This window comes from Triturus cristatus, chromosome 6 (genome assembly GCF_964204655.1).
Source record: "Triturus cristatus chromosome 6, aTriCri1.1, whole genome shotgun sequence".
Classification (NCBI taxonomy): Eukaryota; Metazoa; Chordata; class Amphibia; order Caudata; family Salamandridae; genus Triturus; species Triturus cristatus.
This window is the reverse complement of record NC_140589.1, coordinates 1,018,341,519-1,018,364,871: the sequence shown is the minus strand read 5'-3', so window position 1 is coordinate 1,018,364,871 and position 23,353 is coordinate 1,018,341,519. Positions and strand designations below refer to the sequence as shown.

Sequence of the window (23,353 nt, the reverse complement as noted above, 5' to 3'; positions counted from 1 at the left end):
AATGTATTTGATGGTGTTGTGCCTGAACATGAAAGGATGGCATCAGGCTAGTAGAAAATGTACCAGCAATTGTGCAGCTAGTAAGGCCTTTAGCTGGAGATCATTGCTCTTGTCTTACTTTCTGTGAACTGATGGAGGAAAGCTTTCACATTTATATTTTTGCAAAAGTGTGTGATATGCCACGTGTTTCAGTTTTTGAAATTGTGACACATTTGTATAGATAGTTATAGGAGAAAGCTGTTGTAACAATGTGGCAAAGGGTTCTGCTTATTATCTGAAGTATTTATGGTTACAATATGTCACCTAGAGTTTTTGTAAATACTCAAACAGCTGTAATAACTAGTACGTGGCCTTTAATTTTGTTTCTCTTCTTACTACATACTGGAAACCTAACTTTTTAGTTAGTAAAGGAAACCTTTTACCATTGGAAGCATTGGACTCTTGACTTGTGATTACCATTCCCAAATGGTTTTCTACACTCAAACCACAGAGGTTGACCATACTGCTCCTGATTCCAAAAAGTCAAACTCTTCCAGAACTAGCCAACTTTATCATACACTGCTCCTCCCTTTTCTCTCGATAGTTGCTCTCAAGCCTGCACACTAGATGCCATGAATCCCAGTACATTTAGTGCCACAATGATGGAGGGGACCGCATCTGAATGCGAAGTGAATTAGCTATTCTAACTAATGACCCCAGCAGGGAATTTATGACTACAGCTTATCCAACCATCAAGGAAGAAGGTTAAGGTTTGGGGAAAGTGAGAAGACTCCTTAGAAAATAATGCATTTTACTATTTGTGCAGAATCCAAGGAACTGCAGCAGATTGAATCAGCAGAGGTAATCCACTAGTTAGTTCCAGTGAAAAAAAATTTGAATCCCTATGAAGCAAGCAAGTCGCCATCCAGGGCTGTTCTATGGATCGAATCACACTTATTTCAAATTTCTTTTTAGAAAATACTATCACGTGAATGTCAAAATATGCAATTTTCATAGTACTCCAAGAAATGCTCTTGAAATTGCAAAAATGTTTAGAGACCCTGGTTGGCATATTTAGTTTGGTCCTAAAAAATACAATAAACTAGAAATTCCCTAAATGTGTGGAAAACACGATCTTAAAATAATAAAGCAGTTCTACTATGGGCAGTGGCTGAAACCCAAAAGTGTCCGCATGCAACACGATTTGTTCACAAATTCTGCAAAAACAAGTTATTTTACTTTTTTTAGGAACATACCATCCTAATAAAATCATCAATCAGGCATTTGGTCAGAAAGCATTTTTGAATTCCTATCATTTAATCATGTCTTTTTCTATGTATATAATCCAGAACTAGATGCAGAGACAATTGAGTTTACTTAGTAGCAAGCAGTACACAGTTGTACTGAAGGGGCAGTATCCACACAAGGCACAAGGATTCTACTTTACAATGCACCTTGCAAATACGTCACTATATAATTACCCGATGTAAGTACATAACAAAAGACCAGCTCCAACTGAGCTTCTAATCAATGGTAGGGCAAGAGGCAATGCTGTGGTGTAAATCTTCACTGTCAATGTTGTGTTTGTCCTTGTAACCATCATGTAGCGTGTTAAATTGAGGGTTGTGAAAGACGGTTTTTGTTCCATCTCTCCAAGGGAATGCCTTTGTTCAGATTGGGAAGTGAGAATAGGGTAGAAAATCTTATTTCTTGTGAGAGTGGTTCTGCATCTTCAAGTGGGCATTCAGCTTACAGACAAAAAGCAACCATCAAGGTTAAAATCTTTCAAGTATGAATTATAGTTGGGCCTTGATGGGTAGCGGCAACAGTCCAAAGCTGTTCATGTAGAATGAGATATTGGCTAAGAAACCCAGAAAGCCTTCCGAAAGGTACACAGTAGTATAAAGCAGAAGCTCAATATGTGATAAACGTTTATCATACATAAAGGCATTTGGACTACCCAAAGACTCCATGTAGCTAAACTTTGAAATTCTGTGAATTACTTAGACTGGACTCCAAACCAAACACCCTAGAGCAATTTAATGAAAATGCAACCCTAATTAATTATTGATATGCAATTTTCAAAACATTCCTACAGACTTTTCAGAGGGATGCAAACATGTTCCTGAAAGCACTTATAATTTCTTTTAACAAAGGCATGCAGTGTCTTAAGAAACAACAAAATTGTTGGACATTATTCTAGCAGCCAGATAATACAACTTGTGTCAAGTGGAAACAACAATAATCTGCCCTCCATCGGTGGTGGAACTCTGTTGTGCACATAGATTTATTAAACTCTTGATTCGTAACTCCACTGTTTTTGCTAATTTCAAATTTGGGAAACTTGTACATACATTTTGGAATCTTCCAAACTTATTTACTGTGAAGAACTACAGTGTTGTAGGGAAGTTTGTCAATCACCAATAAAAAGCATTATTTGTACCTGTCACTTTCACTTAACAGCATATTCAACAGATTGAAGTTATGCTTGCTTGGTAGTTTTTTTGTGTGATCAAAAATACAAGGTGTTGTGATTCATCACTGCAAGATGCATAACAAAACAGTCAGAATCCAAGCCGAAATATCCTGCTATTCCTTTGCCTTCACACATAGCCATTCCTTACTCTGTCTTTTTAGGCTTCTTTCTTCTGCTATTACTTTTATCTAGTGGCGGCTGGCGACATTTCAAAGCGGTGTGGCGAGGAAACAGTGATATGCTTGCATTCCCCGGCACATATTGTTTGAGGACTGCTACAAACACTGATGTAATTCATAGTGGGATTCTGTGTTTTATTTTAAGATCTGATCTACTGTTTCCAAGAAAAAAAGCTGTCTTCACGCCATGTGGCCTACTAGATTGAGATGCTAAAGGAGAGACAAGGTTGCTCCCTCCAAGCACATCACTTTGCCGTGCACCGCTGTCAAGCCTTTCTGATAAGTCAGAAATTCATTAGTACTTCAGCTAAATTGAATGTTGATGGATTGAAGTGTTCTCAATCAGCCTCTCGCCACAGCTTGCAGGCCCCCTACCCCCAGTGCTGTGTTGTGGCAGCTCCGGCAAATGAGCGTCAAGCTAAAAGCAACAGAATGTCCTCACGCTGCTAGCATTTAGTATCTTAACTAGGCGACATGAAACTAATGTATCTGTCGGCAGGAAGACAAACAGTGATCACAATTCAATGTGACGTCACATTGTATCTTTATTAAGGCCCTCTACAGCGCTCAGCTGCCTTCGGACTAGGGCGCGCTATATAAGAGATGCTTACAAATATCCACAAGTTGAAAGAATGAGCAATGAGAAAGCACCCCCAGAACATGGCCAGGCAAATTAAGTAGACCACTAGCAACCTGTCCATGCTCACCAGATTCAAGCGCCTTGAGCATGCAAAGCTGTGCCACTACAGGCCGCGATCAGTAGGTGTCAATCAGCAAGATGCTCTATTTATTGACTCAGGCGAGTGCTTAGACGCCACCAGCATTCTTCGTGCCTACTCCTCTTCAGTTTCCGTGGCCAGACTCCTGCAAACTCCATGCATGGCCCGGTGACGTCACCAGGGCCAACTCCCCTAACTAATCCCAACACTGCTCTCATGCTGTTACCCAGCATGGAAGCAGCACCAGGATTGGTTGGAGTGAGCTGGCTCACCACTCATCGTGGCATGAAGGGCCTGAGTTGTCTATGCACCTGGCTGTATGATATCTCGGGCTAGAGAAGTTTAAACTGCGCATGTCAGGCTGGCCGTCGCAAGACGGCAGGCCAAAGTGACATGAGCAGTTTAAACTGGTGTAGCCAGGCACCTAGCCTCCCTGCTTCTAGTCTGCACTGTAGCAACTGCCCTGCCCACATTGCCCTAATACTCCGCTCCTGCGGCTGGCAGAGTGGAAAATAAAATGGTAATAAAGTCACTTCATTACTGTTTTATTTTTCACTTTTGCTGTGCTCACAGCAGGGGGACAATGCTCCTCTGCCCAAATGGAGCAGCTGCCACTGCTTTTACCCCTCATTGTTAATTGTTTATAGTAAAACTCCTTTGTGTTAAGATCTATAAAGGGTATATATAAAAATCCAAATCTAGATCAACCAATATATAAAACAAATAACACCTCAACATTAATAGGAAGACATACTGTACAATGGCTATATAAATACCAGTTTTGACATTGATGTAGGACTGACTTCACAGGACTTTACCGGTTATCTAAACAAATTATTTTAACTTCTTACATTCCTGCTGTATTGAATGTTGAATATTTATCATCATCCTGACTCATTGTTCTCTTGACATACAGTGAGTATATTCTGTTTACTTTCTTTTTTAAACCTTGCTAATATATTTGAGCTGAAAAATGTGCATCAAATAGTTTTTATTTTGAAACTCTAACCTGATCTCATTTGTTCTCTAGAAATGTAAAGTTTCTGATTTGCTTGCTAGCATTCTCCTTTCATACCAGAATCTCCAGAAATATTCTTTCAGTCTGATTGCTTTGTGTAAACACACACATTTCCTTGAACTCTAGCCCAAATATTTGCAAACCTCTCAACAAGAGACAGGAAATGGAAGCTATTGTAGAAAATTAATATTTCCTGGCTTGTGTGAAGATGTCCAAATATGTAGTGTTGTAGGGTAGTGAAAAACTTGTCATCGTCCTTGTTCCCTTTGATCCCTTTATTTGATCGCTGCTTAAATCACAGTACTTTATGAACGATACCTGGGGGTAGTTAAATATTTAACAGTTTAACTTTTTTGTTTTATCCGCAGGTTGTGGTCCGTGAGCTTCTTGCCCAGTACACAAGACAATATGAAGAAAGTCCAATATTTGGTCTTCTTAGGAATTGGAAAAGTTCTCTTGGAGATAGCTTAAGGACCAGGTAATAATTGATTTAAATTGAATGATATTTTTAGATCTTTATTTTTCTGCCAAGGATGAGTCGGTAACGTTTTTTGAGATATTTAATTTGGCTTGCACTTCTCCACAGATGCCTTTTATTTCTTTTTGTTTGATATTAGGCGAGAATAAACTATGGATACTGCTTCTGGATTTTATTGTTGGAGCTCTGGGTCATCCGTATGAATTTTATGACTGACATTTTAACTGCACAATTGTTGATTGTTCTATGAATGGGGTGAAGCAGACATATGGCAGGCCCATGTCATAAACTCAATAATCTGAGGTTTTACCACACTGATGAATCGCAAACCTAATAGCATCTACTTTAGACATGTTTTTTTTTGTGGGTAAAAAAACATTTAGCATATTCACCACCTTCAACCTGGCATGCCTTTTAAGCCAAAAATCTGAAAGAAACACGTTAGTTAGATTCCTCACCTTAGAATATCCCCAGGCGTCAGACTGGATCAGGAAGATTTTTCGTCAGCAATACCCCTTGCGCGTCGCTAGGCGTCGTCTGCGGCTCCGCGTCCGCCGTCGGTGTCGTGCGCCGGAATGACGTCGTCGGAGTACTTAGACGCCGCCCTCGCGCGCTGACGTCAGTTCTTGTTCTTCTTTTTTCCGCGCCAGTAAGCGCAGATCCGGGAGAGCTACCCCTTTAGTCATTTTTTGACTAACTTTTTTGATCCTTTTTGATCTTGTCTCGACTCCGGTGCCGGTAGGATGCCTGGTTTTAAAGCCTGTGCTGACTGCAACCGCTTGATGTCGGTTACGGACCATCACCGCCGGTGCCTTTACTGCTTGGGCCTCGACCACGACGCGGAGTCGTGTTCGGATTGCAAGGCCCTGACCTCGAAGGCTAGACGGGAGCGGTCCCGTAAGCTTCTCGAGATTCGCCAATCGGCTCCGCGCGCCTCTCGATCCCGGTCCAGGAGGAGGTCCAAGGAACGGTCGCGGAGCCGCAGCCGACGTCACCATCGGTCGTCGGGATCCAAGTCTTCGGGTAAGTCGAAGCATTCCAAGAAGTCCAAGAGGCGACACCGCTCTTCGGACTCCCCTCGCCGGTCGCGCGACTCGGCCGAGGGTCAGGGTGGTTCCACCCCGCGGCTCCGGCGGAGCCACAGGCGCCGCGCAAGTCCCCATACCCACCGGTTCCTGGGACTGACGCGACGCCGGCGGAAGTCAGTGCCTTCCTCTCGGCCATGAGGAGCCTGGCTCCGCCGTCGACGCCCGCTGGCGCGCCTTCGGGCCCCGCGGACCCGACTGGGCTGCCTTGCCTGCCGGCGGCTCCGGCCCCGGCGCCGTTGACGGCTCCGGCCTCGACGACGCAAGCGCCCGAGGGACCCGTTCCCGAGTCCCCGCCGACGCCGGTCGACCTCGTAACGCCTCCTCTGCCGGCGTCGACACCGGTACCACCCCCGACGCCGACGCCAACTCCGCTCGACGTCGAGCCCCAGTTCAGCCCCGCTCCGGGCCCGGCGCCGATACGGCGTCGATGGACGCCGCGTTCGGCGCCGCTGGAGACACATTATGTCTATCGCCCGGCTCCGCTCCTTCCTCCTGTATACCAGGAATCGGATGATGGGGACAACTGGGAGGGATCCGAGGATCCTATGGCCCTTCAGGCTCAAATGTCACAGGACTGGGCAGATCAACTGGGGGAGGCCAGTGGCCTGGATACCTCTCCGGACACTGGATTCGTCTCTCCTCCGACTGTGGCTTCGGAGGAGGGCGCTGCTTTCTCTGTGGTGCTGCGCAAGGCGGCCGCAGCCCTTGGGCTCGAGCTGCCTGCCGTGGCTGTGAGGACTAACGTCCTTACTGAGGTGCTTCAGTCTGCAGCAAGCTCCACTGAGCCTCTGCTGCAATTCAATGAGGCCCTCATTGACGTTCTGCAGGGCACCTGGTTCAAGCCCTCCACAGTTCCTCCTGTGGACAGGAACGTCGCCAGGCGCCACCGCCCTGCTCCGGGCGACCCCAGTTTTCTGTCCCAACACCCTACCCCTGAGAGCCTGGTTATCCAGGCCTCTACCTCCCAATCCTCCTTCCCGACCGCCCCGCCGGACCGGGATTCCAAGAGACTGGAACAGTTTGGCAAGAAGCTGTTCTCCTCCCTTAGTTTGGGCCTGCGGTCTTTGAACACCGCCTGTCTCTTGGACCGTTATTCCCACTCTCTGTGGGATGCGGTGGAGGACGTGCTGCCCCTGTGTCAGGAGGAGGTCCGGACACGACTTACCCAGGCTCTGGCCGATGGGAGGGATGCAGCGCGACATGCTATCCGATGTGGGCTTGACACTACGGACTCGCTGGGTAGGGCCATTTCTACCACAGTGGCGCTTAGACGTCACGCCTGGCTGCGGTCCACGTCATTTTTGGGCGATGTCCAGAGCACTCTCATGGACATGCCCTTTGATGGCACTCGCCTTTTTGGCGAGAAAGCGGACAGTGCGCTGAATCGCTTTTAGGACTCCTGGGCTACGGCCAAGTCCTTGGGCCTCTCGGCCCCGCGGTCGCAAACTTCCGCCTTTCGCCCCTTTCGTGGCCAAGGAAGGGGTGCCTCCTCACGTGCGCCTAGCCACCAGCCGCAGAACCAACCTGCGCGCCGTCGCGGACGTGGTTTCCGCCGAGGCGGTTCTGGAGGACGACGAGGTCAGCCCACATCCACCCCGGCAGCATCCGCCTCAAAGCCTTCCTAGTCCGAGCTTTCAGGCCCATTCCACGCCAGTGGGCGGCAGAGTTCGCCATCACCTGCTCCACTGGCGGTCCATCACATCGGACAGGTGGGTGCTGCAAATCGTCCGAAGGGACTACTCCCTCCCCTTCGAGACGACCCCTCCAGCCATGCCACCGCAGCACCACCGTATCTCGGGGGATCATTTGAATCTTCTCCACGAGGAAGTTTCGGCCCTCTTGGCCAAGGGGGCCGTCGAGCGCGTTCCGAGCACAGAAGTAGGTCGTGGTTGTTATTCCCACTACTTTCTGGTTCCCAAGAAGGGCAAAGGGGGCCTACGCCCTATCTTTGACCTCCGGAACGTCAATGCCTGCCTCCGGAAGGAAAGGTTCAAGATGTTAACTTTGGCTCAGGTTCTAGCTGCCTTAGACCCCGGAGACTGGATGGTAGCGTTGGACTTGCAGGACGCATATTTCCACATCCCCGTCCTGCCGGCCCACCGGCGTTACCTGCGGTTCACGGTGGGCCAAGAGCACTTTCAGTTTACCGTGCTCCCCTTCGGCCTCACCAGTGCCCCTCGGGTGTTCACGAAAGTGATGGCGGTGGTCGCAGCTCATCTGCGCAGATCAGGGGTTCCAGTCTTCCCCTATCTCGACGACTGGTTGTTGAAGGCGGCTCGCCCCAGACAGTCGTCTCCCACCTCCAGACTACGGCGGATCTCCTGCATTTGCTGTGATTTTCCATCAACGTGCCGAAGTCACACTTTAGTCCCTCTCAGAAGCTCCTCTTCATCGGAGCGGTTCTCGATTCGGCGCAGTTCCGGGTCCATCCACCGGAACAGCGGGTCCGGGATATACAGGCCCTGATTCCCATCTTTCGGCCTCTATCCTGGGTTTCGGTCAGGCTAGTGTTGCGGCTTCTGGGGCTGATGGCCTCCTGCATCCTACTAGTGCTTCACGCCAGGCGGCGCATGCGGGCTCTGCAGTGGGACCTGAAGTTTCAGTGGGCCCAGCATCACGGCAACCTGTCCGACCATGTCTTGATCTCGGAGGGCACTGCACAGCAGTTGCAGTGGTGGCTCACGGACCGCGATTGGGTCAAGGGCAAGAGCCTCTCCCTTCCCCAACCGGAGCATGTCGTAGTGACGGATGCGTCCCTCCTGGGATGGGGTGGCCATATGGGAGAGGCGGAGATCAGAGGCCTCTGGTCTCCGGCGGAGTCTCGTCTCCACATCAACCTGTTGGAGTTGAGAGCGATCCGACTTGCACTGAAAGCCTTCCTTCCCTCTGTCAGGGGAAGTGTCGTGCAGGTGTTCACGGACAACACCACCGCCATGTGGTATTGCAACAAACAGGGCGGGGTGGGGCCGTGGACCCTTTGCCAGGATGCTCTGCGCCTCTGGACATGGCTGGAACACCAGGGCGTCACCCTAGTGGTTCAACATCTGGCGGGCTCTCTGAACGCCAGAGCAGACGAACTCAGCCGCCGGTGCATGATGGCTCACGAATGGCGTCTGAACTCCGAAGTGGCGCAAGGTCTCTTTCAGCAGTGGGGAGAGCCTTGGTTAGATCTATTCGCCACCGAAGAGAACGCGCAATGTCAGCAGTTCTGCGCGTTGGAATTTCCAAGGCGGCACTCGCTCGGCGACGCTTTTCGTCACGAGTGGAGTTGCGGTCTGTTGTACGCCTCTCCGCCTATACCACTTCTGCCCAGAGTGCTGAAGAAGATCAGGCACGACCGGGCCCGAGTCATCTTGGTGGCTCCGGATTGGGCACGAAGGTACTGGTATCCCGAGCTACTCAGTATGTTGACCGATCCTCCGATACGTCTGCCCCTTCGGGAGGATCTTCTGTCGCAGCAGCAGGGGACGGTCCTCCACCCGAACCTGTCCAGCCTCCACCTCCATGCGTGGAGATTGAGCGGCGGCAGTTGATGCCATTTGACTTGCCTCCTGAAGTCTGTGATATCATTCTGGCAGCCAGGCGTCCCTCCACAAAGACGGTATACGCCTGCCGGTGGAACAAATTTGTGGCATGGTGCACAGCAAAGGCTGTGGATCCCCTTTCCGCCCCTCTTTCTGAGGTTCTACTGTTTCTTCGTTCCTTGGCCCGGCAGGGCTCTGTCCTGGGCACCCTGAAAGGTTATCTTGCTGCCATCTCTGCCTTCTTGCGGCTTCCTGATCAGCCTTCTCTTTTCATGTCCCCTGTAGTTACACGCTTTCTAAAAGGCATTACTCACACGTTCCCTCCTGTCCCTTTTGTAATGCCTCAGTGGGACTTGAATCTTGTTCTCACATTTCTAATGTGTGCTCCCTTTGAGCCTCTTCATAATTGTCCTCTTCGTCTGCTGACGCTTAAGACTGCTTTTCTGGTAGCCATCACCTCGGCTAGACGGGTGAGTGAGCTCCAGGCTTTATCTTCAAAGCCTCCTTTTCTCTCTGTTCATCCGGACAAGGTTGTCCTTCGGCCTCGTCCCTCCTTTCTTCCGAAAGTGGTGACTCCATTTCATCTTGGGCAGTTTGTCACCTTGCCCACCTTCTTTCCGCCTCCGCATCCTTCCAAAGAGGAAGAGAGGCTCCACCGTCTGGACCCAAAACGTGCGCTCTCCTTTTATTTGGACCGCACAAAGCAGTTCCAGGTGGACGACCAACTTTTCGTTGGATACGTAGGTGCTAAGAAGGGGAAAGCTGTGCACAAACGGACCATCTCTCGGTGGGTCGTTTTGTGCATCAAAATTTGTTACTCCTTGGCAAAAAAGGACCCTCCTGTTGGGCTGCGCGCCCATTCTACTCGGGCCACAGCGGCTACTACTGCTTTGGGACGGGGTGTCCCTTTGCAGGACATCTGTCAGGCGGCGACGTGGGCTTCGCTACACACGTTTGCCAGGCATTATTGCCTTGACAGCCAAGTCCGGAGGGATGGCTTCTTTGGCCTTTCTGTCCTCCAGGACTTTCTGGTGTGATCTTATTTTTTTTTTTTTTTTTTTTTTTGAAACCGTTTATTACAAATCTCGAGAATATACAGGTATGGGCCTACAACCTTCAGGCCGGCCGCTAGGATGACATGAGCATATATCATACGTTCGTAAAACACTTGGTGTTGCAGAGGAGCATAATCAGAAGGTATCAATGCCGTAAGCCATGTCAGTCAGACCCCACAATACGGTTTCATTTTATGTAAACAACAAGAAAAAAAAAATCACACCCACAAGGCAACCCGCAATCGTCAGTAGCAGTACGTGCTCCCCGAATGGGGGACCCCAAGTAGCCACAGGAGTCTAAAGAGGGGAAGGGAAACAGAGCAAGGACTGGGGGAACCCTGTGCCCGGAGCTGGGGGAAGGAGTCAGCTAAGGGGACGGGGCCGGTGAGGCAGCAGGCAGCAGTGGTGGCGCGCAGATACCCCCATGATAGGCGTTCCAGGGGCCCCATACTTTCACCCATGTCCCAGGCTTACCCCTCGCCACATACACCACCTTCTCTCGAAACATGCACCAGTCCATGTGTTCTTTCCAGGCCGACACCGCCGGGGGCTTCTGGGATCCCCACAGTTGAGCAATATCACGCTTAGCTACCATATATCCCAGAGTCACCCACCACATCTGCGGAGCCGTGTAGTCAGTCGGTTCCCACACATTCAACAGGCACCTCCTCGCTTCAGGCAGCAGCGCGACACGCGTAACCACTCGCAGGACCTCGTGCACACCACGCCAAAATCGCTCCACCTTCGGACATTCCCACAAAATATGCATAAAGGTCGCCAAAGCCCCACACCCACGCTTACACAGCCCATCCTCAGCATAGCCCATACGCAGAAGCCTTGGCCCCGTCATGTAGACCCGGTGGAGTATCTTAAGCTGGACGAAGCGAAGGCGAGCCGGTATGGCCACCTCCTTCGGAGAGGCCACCGCGGAGGTCCAGTCCTCGTCGTCCAACTCCAGCCCATCGGCAACCCAAGCCTCTCGGAGGCCGGTTAGTAAGCCCGAGCGGTCATTAATCAGCTTTTTGTAAATAAGGGAGATCGTGCTGTCTGGGACATGGCCATCTAGCACTCTGTCCTCCAGGGGGGAAGACTCCGGGATGGAGGCAACGTCTGGGAAGACGGAGCCCAGTGCATGACGGACCTGCAGGTACCAAAAGTATTCACTGTCCTGCAGCTGAAACTCCGTCTGCAGCATCTCGAATGTTTTAAATCCCCCCCTCGTCCAGAGATCCCCGACTTTACTGATGCCTATCATGTCCCACTTCTCGAAGCCCTTCGAGGTCCACAGGGAGCCCAACCTCTCAGGTGCGTACAGCGGTGACGCCCGGGTCAAACGGTCCTTCCACCCCATAGCTGCATTAGCCGCGTGCCATACTCGCACCATGACACGCGTAGGTCCCGTCAGGCGAGCGTCGCGCGCGCCAGAGTAGAGCGCTCGATTGTAGTCGCCACCTGGCAGTAGCATCTTGTCCATTTCAAAAGCCGGGTTCAAGGCGGGCCCGTAGAGGCCATGGTTGATTGCAGCTAACTGGGAGGCCCAGTAATACCGTTTAATATCCGGGAGGGCAATCCCCCCGTCGTACCATGGGAGCGTCAACTTCGCCAGGGCAATACGCGGCCTCTCGTCCCAGAACAGGCGGCGCTGTAGACTCTCCACCTCACGGAAGTAACGCGCCGGGACGAAATCCATAGTGTTCTGGAGAGCGTACAGGAAGCGTGGCAACGACATCATTTTAAACAGCGCCGCCCGGCCGAGCGGCGAAAGCGGCAGGCGCCGCCAGCGCGCGACGTCCTCCTTCAAGCGCTGGAGGGGGGGAAGCAAGTTCCGCTCATAGCGGGCTTCCGGGTCCAGAGTAATGTAGACACCCAGGTACCTAAACCCCTGAGCGGCAATCTGGATCGGACAGCCCCGCGGGAGGACGGGAGCCTCCCCGGAGAGCACATACACACATGATTTAGCCCAGTTGATGACAAGGCCTGAGTTGCGGCCAAATGAACGTAAAACATCAACCAGGACTATTAGTGATTTACGTGGGGAGGCTAGGTACAAAAGGATGTCATCAGCGTATAGGGACACGCGGTCCTCGTACTCGGGGGTCCAACGGAGACCACGGATGGAAGGCTCCCACCGCAGCCACTCCGCCAGGGGCTCCAAGGCCAGCGCAAACAGGAGCGGTGACAAGGGGCAGCCCTGCCGCGTGCCCCGGCCCAGCTCGAATGGGGCCGATACTCGTCCGTTTACCGCCACCTGCGCCAATGAGCCCGAATACAACAATTTGACCCAACTGATGAAACCCGGGCCAAATCCAAACTTCGCCAGCATCGCCCAAATGTATGGCCACTCAAGCGTGTCAAACGCCATGGTGGCGTCTAAGGACGCCAGTATGGCCGGCTCCCGCACGAATGGAACACGTGCGAGCACCCCGTGCAAGCGCCGCAGATTAAGGGCTGTGTTGCGATGGGGAATAAAGCCGGACTGGTCTTGATGGACCAGATCGCCCACCACGCCGACCAGCCGATTGGCCAGCACCTTGGCAAGAATTTTGGGCTCCGCATTTAAGAGCGAGATAGGCCGATAGGATGTGACCCGGTCCCGAGGTCTCCCTTCCTTGTGGATCACCACGATTGTAGCCAGACGCTGGTCCAGCGGGAGGGAGCCCAACGAGTGGGCCGCTAGGAACATCGCGCGAAGGTGGGGTGCCAATGCATCCGGTCGCAACTTATACAACTCGATAGGGATGCCATTCGGGCCCATGGCCTTACCAGAAGCGACCGAGCGTATGGCGAGGGCAATTTCGTCGGAGGTGGGAGCGGCATCCAACGACACCCTGTCCTCCTCCGAAAGGGAAGGGAGCGCGATATCCCTAAGCAGGGCATGGGAATCCTCCTCCGAGCAGGGAGAAACCGGGGAATACACTTCACGGAAATAATCCGCGAAAGAGGAGACAATTTCTTCTGGCTCGGTTACACTCACTCCATCCATCCTCTCAATCAGCGGGACCACACGATTCGCTCTCTCCTTTTTATCCAACCATGCGAGCAGTTTACCAGCCTTATCACCCACATCATACAGTCGCCCCTGTTGCTCCCTACTGAGGCCCCTGGCCGCCTCCGTGACGAGGGCCCTGTAGGCCGCCTGCTTAAGCTGTAGGACATGTAGCGCAGCATCTGTCACCCCACCCTCTAGATCACCCTCCAATTCGACAATTTCGGCCTCCACCCGGGTCACCTCCTCCCGCTCGCGCCTCCGGGCATGGGAAATAAGGGATAGGGCCTCCCCTCTGAGAACTGTCTTGAAGGCTTCCCATAGGGAGATAGCCGAAGAGACAGACCCCACATTCTCATCAAAGTAGCGCTGTAAGGATTTAATCAAGTCAGCGCGAATGATGGGGTCGCGCAGGTACCAGGCATTGATTGGAGCTACCCTGCCCTCACCCCTCGGGAAGACATCAATGTATAACAGGAGCGGGGAGTGATCTGAAATACCCCGCGCCAAATGGCGCACCTCTCCTACCCTCCCAACATAGGCCGCCGGGACAAGGGCATAATCAAGCCGTGAGAGGCTACCATGGGCCCCCGAGTGGAAAGTGTACTGCAGCTGCGTGGGATGTTTTAAGCGCCAGCAGTCCACCAATCCCAGTGTATCCAAGAGGCCGGACAGCCACGTCTGTGCCCGGGGGAGGTCCCTAGGGGGGTGACGATCCACAGTTCCAGAAACCACCGCATTGAAGTCCCCCCCCAACCACCAGAAGCCCCCCCGGAAGGCCAAGGAGAAGGCGCCCCAAGTCTGCAAAAGTGGTCGACTGTAGTCCCGGTGCGACGTATACTGATACAAAGACAACTACTTTGCCCTCCATTCTCCCCACCAAGACAGTGTAGCGTCCCCTATCATCATGAAGCACCTCATCAATTTCCAACGGGAGCGAGTTCTTCACCATGATGCCCACACCCCGTGAGCCCGACGTGAAGCCCGAGTGGGCCACTAAACGGTAGCCACGCCGATTCATGGCACAAAAAGAATTACCAATAAGATGTGTCTCCTGCAAAAAGACTACATCGGGTGAGATTCGTTTCAAATACTGCAGGACCACACCTCGTTTGATCCTATCCCCCAGTCCATTAACGTTCCAAGACAACAAAGTCAAGTCCCTACCCCCCATCACACACAAAAGCCATCGTTCGTCCCCCGAAGAGCACCTTAAGACCAATACAAAAAAGGGTTTGCCTTGTGGTAAAAACGAAGAACACCCCACCCCAACCCACCCACCCAAACAGAACTCCCCCCTCCCTGCACCCCTGCATGAGCCCAAACAGCCCCCCCAAAGTGCAGTGTGCCTGTCGCCCCATAGATGGTTAAACTAACTAAGCCCCCAGAGGAGGAGGGAGAACCCCCAAGAGACCCCACACGACCTCCACAGGAGGGGAACTTACTCGAACAGACGAACAGTCCAAAGTGACATCAATTTTGTCCAGAGCGAGGCCTAATATTAGTCCCTCAGTCCTGATCCGGCGAGCCCTCTCCCCCAACCGCTCCCCCCCCGCCCCCCCGAGCCCGATCCCCAGGCAAAGTATCCAGCCAGTCCCCAGCCGCTTCGGGACGATCAAAAAAGTGCGTGCGGCCATCCACCTCCACCCGCAACTTAGCTGGGAAAAGCATCGCATACTTGAGGTTAAGGTCTCTTAGACGACGTTTGACTCCGAGAAAGCTCAGTCTCTGTTTTTGGACCGCTGGAGTGAAATCAGGATAAAAATTAATGTCCATGTTGTCGAGTCTGACCGGTCCCTGTAGTCTGGAGGATTGCAGAATAGCATCTCTGTCCCGAAAGTTGAAAATCCGGGCGATGAGAGGCCTCGGAGGGGCTCCGGTCTTAGGCCTTCCCCCGGGAACCCTGTGGGCCCGTTCCACCGCGAAGAATTTACTCAGCCCCCGGGGCTGGAGATGAGTGAGAATCAAGTCCTCCACGAATAGGTCCGCCGCCGCCTCCTCACGTCCCTCAGGCACCCCGATAATGCGGACATTGTTCCTCCGGGCCCGACCCTCGGAATCCTCCAAGCGGCGGTCCATCAGCGCACTCGCCTGGCCAAGCCGGCGCACCTCCTTTTGGAGGGTCGCCACATCTGTCGTGAGGCCCGATGTGGTGTGGGCCAAAGAATCGACCCGATCATTGGTCTTGGATAGATCGGCCCTCACCAAGCCAACATCCACGAGGACCGAGTCTATCTTCTGCGCCAGTGTATCAAAACGCTGGCTCACCGAGGCCTTCATCTCGGCGATAGCACCCATGACATCCCGCAGGGTCAGGTCCGCGGGCAGGGCAGGAGCATCAGTCGGGCCCTCGGGGGACCTACGCGGCACTTCAGGAGATCCCTTCTGGAGGGTATAGCGGTCCATGCTGTTAGACTGCTGGGCTGCGCCACGTCGGGTCGATTTCACCTTTGCCCGGTCACCATCTTGCTTTGTGGACATGGTTCCAGTCCCCCGATCGTGCCAATCACGTCACAAAGGGCAGGCAAGCCGGTTCACGGGCTCCGGGGGGGGGCCACCACAGACCCGCGGGGTGGATCACAGCCGGCGGGCCGGCAGGGTACCCCAACGAGGCCACACCACCTCACAGTGCCCCGCAACCCAACCTCGCCAAGACAGCAAGGAGGGTGCAAAAGCGAAAGTGAAAGTGCGGGGTACGCGAATCGCCGAGCCCTGCCCGCCGCTGTTGTTCACTTTGTCTCCGGATAGCCCCACAGATCTAATCCGGGGTCCGGCGTGGAGAAGGCCGCAAGCCTCAATCGATGTTTCCGCCGGTGTCCGAGGTCCAATTTGGAAGCGGAAAACGGGTGCCGCCTCAGCTCGGGCTCACCAAAACAGTCCCCTCATCTAGGACAGGATATTTTCAGGATATGTGTCGGAGGTCACGGAGGTTCTCGGGAGCCTCGCACCGACGCGGCCATCTTGGTTGCGCGCTAGGCTCCTCCCTCTGGTGTGATCTTGGTTCGCAGACCCACCACCGGGGATGGTATTGCTTGGGTATCTATTCTAAGGTGAGGAATCTAACTAACGTGTTTCTTTCAGATGAACAAGTTACTTACCTTCGGTAACGATGTATCTGTAAGAAACATTAGTTAGTTAGATTCCTCACCGACCCACCTATCCTCCCCGTTCTGCGAACTGACATCTAGGGTTAAGGTTATCCTTTTCAGGGCCCTAGATTTTATTTTTGGCACCAGTGTCGGTCTTTGCATGGCTCTGCGTTCCTGGCGCGGAAAGCTATGTACAAGAACTGACGTCAGCGCGCGAGGGCGGCGTGTAAGTACTCCGACGACGTCATTCCGGCGCACGACGCCGACGACGGACGCGGAGCCGCAGACGACGCCTAGTGACGCGCAAGGGGTATTGCTGACGAAAAATCTTCCGGATCCAGTCTGACGCCTGGGGATATTCTAAGGTGAGGAATCTAACTAACTAATGTTTCTTACAGATACATCGTTACCGAAGGTAAGTAACTTGTTCTTCACTGTCTATAAAGGTTTTTTCAAGCAATTCGAATGCAGAACCTCATAGGTCAGAGTGCAAGTGAGGTCAACCCAAAAATTAAGGCCTGTTTGAAGGTCTCACACGTGACAAGCAGCCACTTAGCACCTATGACTTATAGGGACACTCTTAAGTTATGATGTTATTCCATAAAGTTTTCCTAGCGACATTGAGTTAATACTTAATTCATTGGTGAAAAAAGTGAGGCAGCCATGGTCTACGGCTCAGAATTTCACAACCTAAAAGAAGCCTATGGAAAATTACTAACATATGAAATTTAATGATTTTGTTTTTGCTAACGCTTAGTTGAAGCATTCTGTTCTGATGGATACATTTAACCATAGATTCCGCATCATAGAATATCCACCAAGCAACAGACTGGATCCGAAAACTTTTTCACAGCAGAGCTCCCGTGCACCACTAGGTGGGATCTTGTGGCTCTGTGCTGGCTCCATTCTGCCGAATAAGTCATGGAGCAGAGTTCCATATAAGTGCTACCCATGTACGCTTATAGTAGAGCCTTTCTTGCTTCCCCTTTCGACATGGTTCTGCAGCTTTGCTCCCTATTTTGTGGGTTTTCCAGTGACTTTTACTCAATCCCACAATGTGCTAGGGAACTACGTCCCCACTGAAAAGGACAGGTTTCAGGTGCTGAAGGAAGCAGAAGCAGTCATGGATCTGCACAAAGTGTGTCTTTGGTGTCTGGGCATGGGAACCGACTCTAAAGAGGTGTGCCCTCATGGATCCGAAGACGATTCAAGACTCGAGGCAAAGTTGTACATCACTGAACACAAGAAGTCGCCAGAGCCCTTGCATAGGTTCCACTCACACATTCTCGGTCATGGTACCTGACACTGTCATGGTCCTGAGGCCGCTTCCTCGACCCTTAAACTTTGCACTTGAAGTCCTCAAGTAAGTCGAAGTCTAAACGCGAGCATAAAAAGGCAAAGCGGGACTCAACCCCATCCCATCAGTCTGACTCCAAAGAGAAGGCGCAAGGGCATCACAATGTAAGTTAAAGTCTTTCAAGGTCACCGGACATAGAACCAATTTCTATGTTGTTCCCGACATGCCCTTAATTTGAGCCTTTTAAAGAGGCCATGCTTAAACTTTTCAGTTCACTACCAGATCTCTCTGGGTCGACCTTGTGTCACAAGTAACCTCAGGGGCCTCTAATCAAGTTACTGTCAACAGGTGCCGTCTATCTCCTAGAACCCATTTTTGGGCCTGTACCGACTCTTCAGACTCCCACTCTGGCTGCATGATCCACGTGGTTCCTGTCACCCAAATGCCGGTGCTGACGCCACAGTAGCCGGAGGATGATCCGGTGCCAACGCCAATGTCAGAATCCGAACTGACATGTAGCACTACAAAATCCCCTAATCTCAACTTGACTGTACCCAGTGCCTCTCCCACGTTGTAACTATCAGCAGAGGCTCCATTATCATTTTAGTTCTGACTCTGATCCTGTGCCAGTTAAGAGAGCACCTGAAGGTATTGATTTTGATCATGGAAATGAGGATGGCTTGCTGTCCCCTCATTATACTTGCTCATGCCTTATACATTGATTAACAGACCACCAGTGTGCTCAATATCTTTCTCAAGACAGAGCTTGACTTGCAACATTGGCCACCTTTGAAAGAGAGTACCTGGTTTACAGTAATGTTTTTTTTGTGGCAGCTAAGGCAATGGAATTGCACCTATCGTCCATTGAAAACAAAACAAATGCTCTGAATGAAATTCTGCAGCCTCTGCCATTGACTTCTGAGTCCTTACTTCCTTTTAATGGTGAACCAATTGGTCCAAGCCTTGTTCTTGCCCACCAGTGAATCGGCAGGTGGCCAGACATCACAGTTGCTGATGACCCAGAGTTTCTCACCAAGCACTCCACCCCAGAAAATCATATTGTACAGGACTCTATCTATAAAGTAAATCCAAACTCACTCTCAACCACTTTTCTGGGTAGGGAATCCAGAAAGATAGATACTTTTGGCAAATGTATGTTTTCTTTCGCCAGTCTAGCACTGCAGTCAGTAAATGCAGTTTGTCTGCTTAGCCTCTCCACATATGCCTGATGGGACATGGTTAACGAGATCTTTCCATTGGTCACGGAAGATCTTAGGGCTTCTTGGTCCCAGATGATATACGATGGACAGGACATGGCCAAATATGCTATGGCGCAGGCATAGAATATACTGACTCCTCTATAGCTTATTAGACAACATAGTTCCAAAACCAATGTTTCTGCATTGTTTTATAGAAGCTGGTCCACATGTATCAGCTGTGATACGCTGTTCGAGGATGAAGACAAATAGCTGTGCATTGAAGAGCGTAATTGAAGGCAGATGTGCCCAATGTAAAGAAGAAGATTTGTGTGAGCTAGCTTTTGTTGGTAATCTTTTAGCGTAGCTTGCAAGTCAATCAGAACTATGATGCAAGACTTTGCTTCATAGGGGTTTGATTTGGTTGGGCTTCCCCTGCTCACAAGAGGGACCAGATTTTGGAAATCGCGCTTTAAAAGCCCTAGTGGCTTACGCACTATGGCACGCACCTGGGCAAAGCACGGGCCAAGGGCGATCCCGTCTGGGTCCTGTCGAGGCTGGGCTGGGCCCCCCCCTTACATCGGTTTCTTGGGATGAGTAATACTCCCCGTGATTAATCTACCTGCGGCCTTTCAGCAATGTGTTCCGTATATTCACCTGTTCCTTGACATTCCTCTGTGAGAGGATGGGTAAGAGAAAGGGGATGTAGTAACCATGGTGGATAAAAGTCCCAGAACTCAGAACGCTATCATGAACTTCCTTAATAATGCTGTGGGAGTTTTATCTGAGGAGATCAACTGGCCTCCTTTTCCTCAAATACAAATAGCGTGGCTACCTGTGATGAGGTCCAGCCCCCGAGTATAGCTGCCCGGGGTATGTCAAATATTCCTCTTATTAGTAGGCCCACGGAAGAGCTGCCTCTGCCAGAGTTAAATTCCAAGACTCATATTATTCCCAGTTTCACTCAGGCCGTTGTTTCATATGTATCTGTGAGTCCAAAGAATAAGGCCCCTCCATCTGTGATTCGGCCACCGTTGGTGAAAAAAGCTGGGAGGAAAAGCAAGAAGCCAATTGATATGGACACAGCACCTGTGGACTCTGGTAGCTCTCAAACTTTCTTGCAGGATACTGGCTTAAACATTTTGGGTGTTGTTGAGTCCCTTAGTGCTTGTTTTAACAGCCTGGAGGTAGGTTAGGGGAAATGAAAGGGGGCTTGGGCAATATAGTTAACCTATTGGAGAACCTGGAGCATGGAATTTGTCGTTTGATACCATCACCTAGCACTCCACCACACTTTCCCAACTCATTGCACACCAGGTTACCTTGTGCTCCAATCCCAAAAGCCAATTTATATCAGTTGTGATGCCCCCTCCCAGAGCACCCAGGAGGGTGCTCGTTTTTCTAATATCTTGCCTAACATAGAGGGAAAATTGTCTACTTTTATTAATAACATTTCCATCTGTGCCCCTGTAGCTCCTAGTGCTTTTTTCTCTACTAGAGGAGGTTCTCCCTACAATTCTAACTGCAATCCTGCACAGGCCCATATATCTGGTACTAATGCCTTAACTCCCACAAAGATTGACTTGCACTTACTCCCTGCCTGAACACCCTGTTATGGGTAACGTGCCACCTCTGAGGGGGGGGGGGGGGGCGGATACAGCAAGCTTAAAAATAAGGTAACCCACCTTGTCTTGATTCGGCTGGGTCTCTTACCACGTTCTTATACAAGAGATCATCATGGTGTGCAGGGTGGGATGGATTGGGGATTTTTCTAAATCCAGCACAGGTGACTGCATCATAGTCAGTTTTAGAAATCCCAGGTTGGTAGAACAGACCTTATTTAGCAGTTGGCCTAATCTGTCAATGTGAACTGACATTTTACCTTTCCCTGGGTATCTTGTACCCTCCTCTGGCTGTCAGGTCCCCCCTAGAGGTGTCATCTAGCCAATTTAGGCAGGTAGGGTGGTCAACTTTGCCCTACATAGAACCCAGCCCTGATATCCAGCTCAGTGACAGATTTGCTCCGTTAGCACAGCTCCATGAGCAAGACTAATGTTAGCCAGAATTAAGTCTGTATCTGGGGGAGGGGCTGAGGCACTGTTCCTGACCAGTAGGTCTCTTTGGATATTGTGTTGGAATGCTGCTAGGGTTGGTGATATTCTGCTAGATGAGCATAAGATGAGACTGCTGAACTCCTATGCGGATATTCGCCTCCAAGAGACTTTGGATGTTTCAGGAGACCTGAATGTGGACGGATATGCTACTTTCTTTATTACTGTCATGTTTTCGGCACATGGCAGACCTAAGGGGGGCCTTGTGAATTTGGGACTAGGGTGTAAAATGGAGACTGTTCCTTTTGATGAATCTAATATTTTATGTGTGCTTTTAATTTCTCCCAACAATACCATGCTGCTAGTGATAAATGTTTACAATTCTGTTTCAACAATTGGCACCCTTGTTACAGAATTAAGACATTTTGTGGTAGAGTATTTTATGGTCCTGTCTAAACCTACATTGATCTGATTATTCGTAGTTTTTAATTTGCACCCATTCATGTAGTGAGGTCCTAATTTGGAGAACGATGTCTCTTACGCTCACTCTGATCATATGCATTTTACTCATTCCCGGCAGGGGCATTTTTTACATGATTTACTGGCGGAATTTAACCTCCTTAATCTATTGACTAGGGAAGAGTTTAATTCTGCTGGTGTAATATTCCAGAATAGAGGGTGCCCAGCAAAATGGGAAAAGATACGGACCTCATGGTTAAAATATAGAAATTAACAGTATGGCGAGGGAGAAATGCAGAAACGGGTGGACCTAGAATAGGGAATGGTGGTTCGGGTGATTTCAAATGTAAACGATATGCCATCCTCCTCGCGGAACCACCTGATATTGCCCTGCATCTTTATCCTTGTAAGGATGTACCAGTTATTGTTTAATAAAAAGACGTTTTAAAAAACGATTCTGCTGGTGTAGTTCCCACATTTAAAGGTAGAGGTCTTAGCACCACTATTGATTTTTTCTTAGTGTCAGCTAGCTTATTTTCATGCCTTATTAATTTTAAAACACTATAGAGCGCCCACAGTGATCACAACCCGTTACTTGCAGAATTCAGATGGAATGATTCATGTGGCGAGAAATCCCCGTTGTGTAAGGAGACTCTCATATTAATGGAGCAGGGTTGTAGAATAGGCTGGGCCAAGGTAATTCCAGATTATTTTTTAAAGAACTTGATGTTTACCTGCCATCCTAATTTTGATACCTGTTTACAGACAGAGAACTTTGATCAAGATATAATGGATTCATTTAAACATATTGGTCACCTCATAGTTTTGGGCCTAAATGGTTTGATAAGAAAAGTTCCAAGGCCCATAAAGTCTTGCTGGCGGTTCTACATCAGAAAACCCAGAAGCCAAGTAGCAGTGAAGGAGGCCAAGAACCTGTATTATGTCGCCAGCAAGGAGCAAAAAGCTTCCCTTAAACGGGAGGCCTGGGAGCAGTTAATGGCTTGGCTTTCTTGAGGGTGGTGAATCAGCCCCCTTTTCATGCGGACACCACGCTGGATATGGCTCTAACTATTCGGGCTCAAGCACAGGTCTCACATTTTGAGTCTATCTATGAAGCTGAAAGCTCATCCTGTTCACAGTTTCTCCCCTCTAAGAGGGAGATGCTTTTTATAACTGGGAGGAAGTAAGAGAAGCTATTTTGCTCTTTCGTCTGGGAAATCCCCAGGCCTGGATGGTGTCCCCGGGGATCTTAATACATCTTGTGTGGATCTCTGGTCCCCAATTATTACACAGCACTTAAATGCGGCAGCCCGCAGTCAAATTCCTTCATCCTGGTAAAAATTGGAGATTTTTCCGATTTATAAAAAAAGGGAGCAGAGCTGATCCAGCCTGCTATAGACCCATCTCTTGAGTGGACGCGGAAGTTAAAATTATTGGTAGTGTCCTGCTGAATGGCCTAACAGCGTGGGCAGAGGAAAGTTACATACTGTCAGATATTCAATGCGGCTTTCGACCTGGCAGGGGGAATGATTCAACAGAATCTGAACCTTTATCTTTTGATTAACAAGTACACTGCAGGTAAGAAAGTTACCATCCATCTAGCCTTCATAGACCTCAGCACGACCTTTGACACAGTCAACAGATCGAAGCTCTGGGCTGTGCTGGATTCCATGGGGGTGGATGATACACTTGTCACTTTCCTGCACGATTTGCACAAGGGGCTTGAGGTCTTCATAATATATGGCCCGAATAGGGAGGG

The 23,353-nt window shown here is 50.3% G+C and overlaps 1 protein-coding gene across 1 annotated transcript in view; it reads left to right on the top strand.

Moving 5' to 3' along the window:
* Positions 1-23,353, top strand: part of ACOXL (acyl-CoA oxidase like) — a 1,019,872-nt gene that overhangs the window by 631,193 nt on the left and 365,326 nt on the right. The window contains exon 14 of the mRNA XM_085611811.1: positions 4,740-4,849. Within this exon, the coding sequence (XP_085467937.1) occupies positions 4,740-4,849 (110 nt within the window). The remainder of the gene's footprint in view (positions 1-4,739; positions 4,850-23,353) is intronic.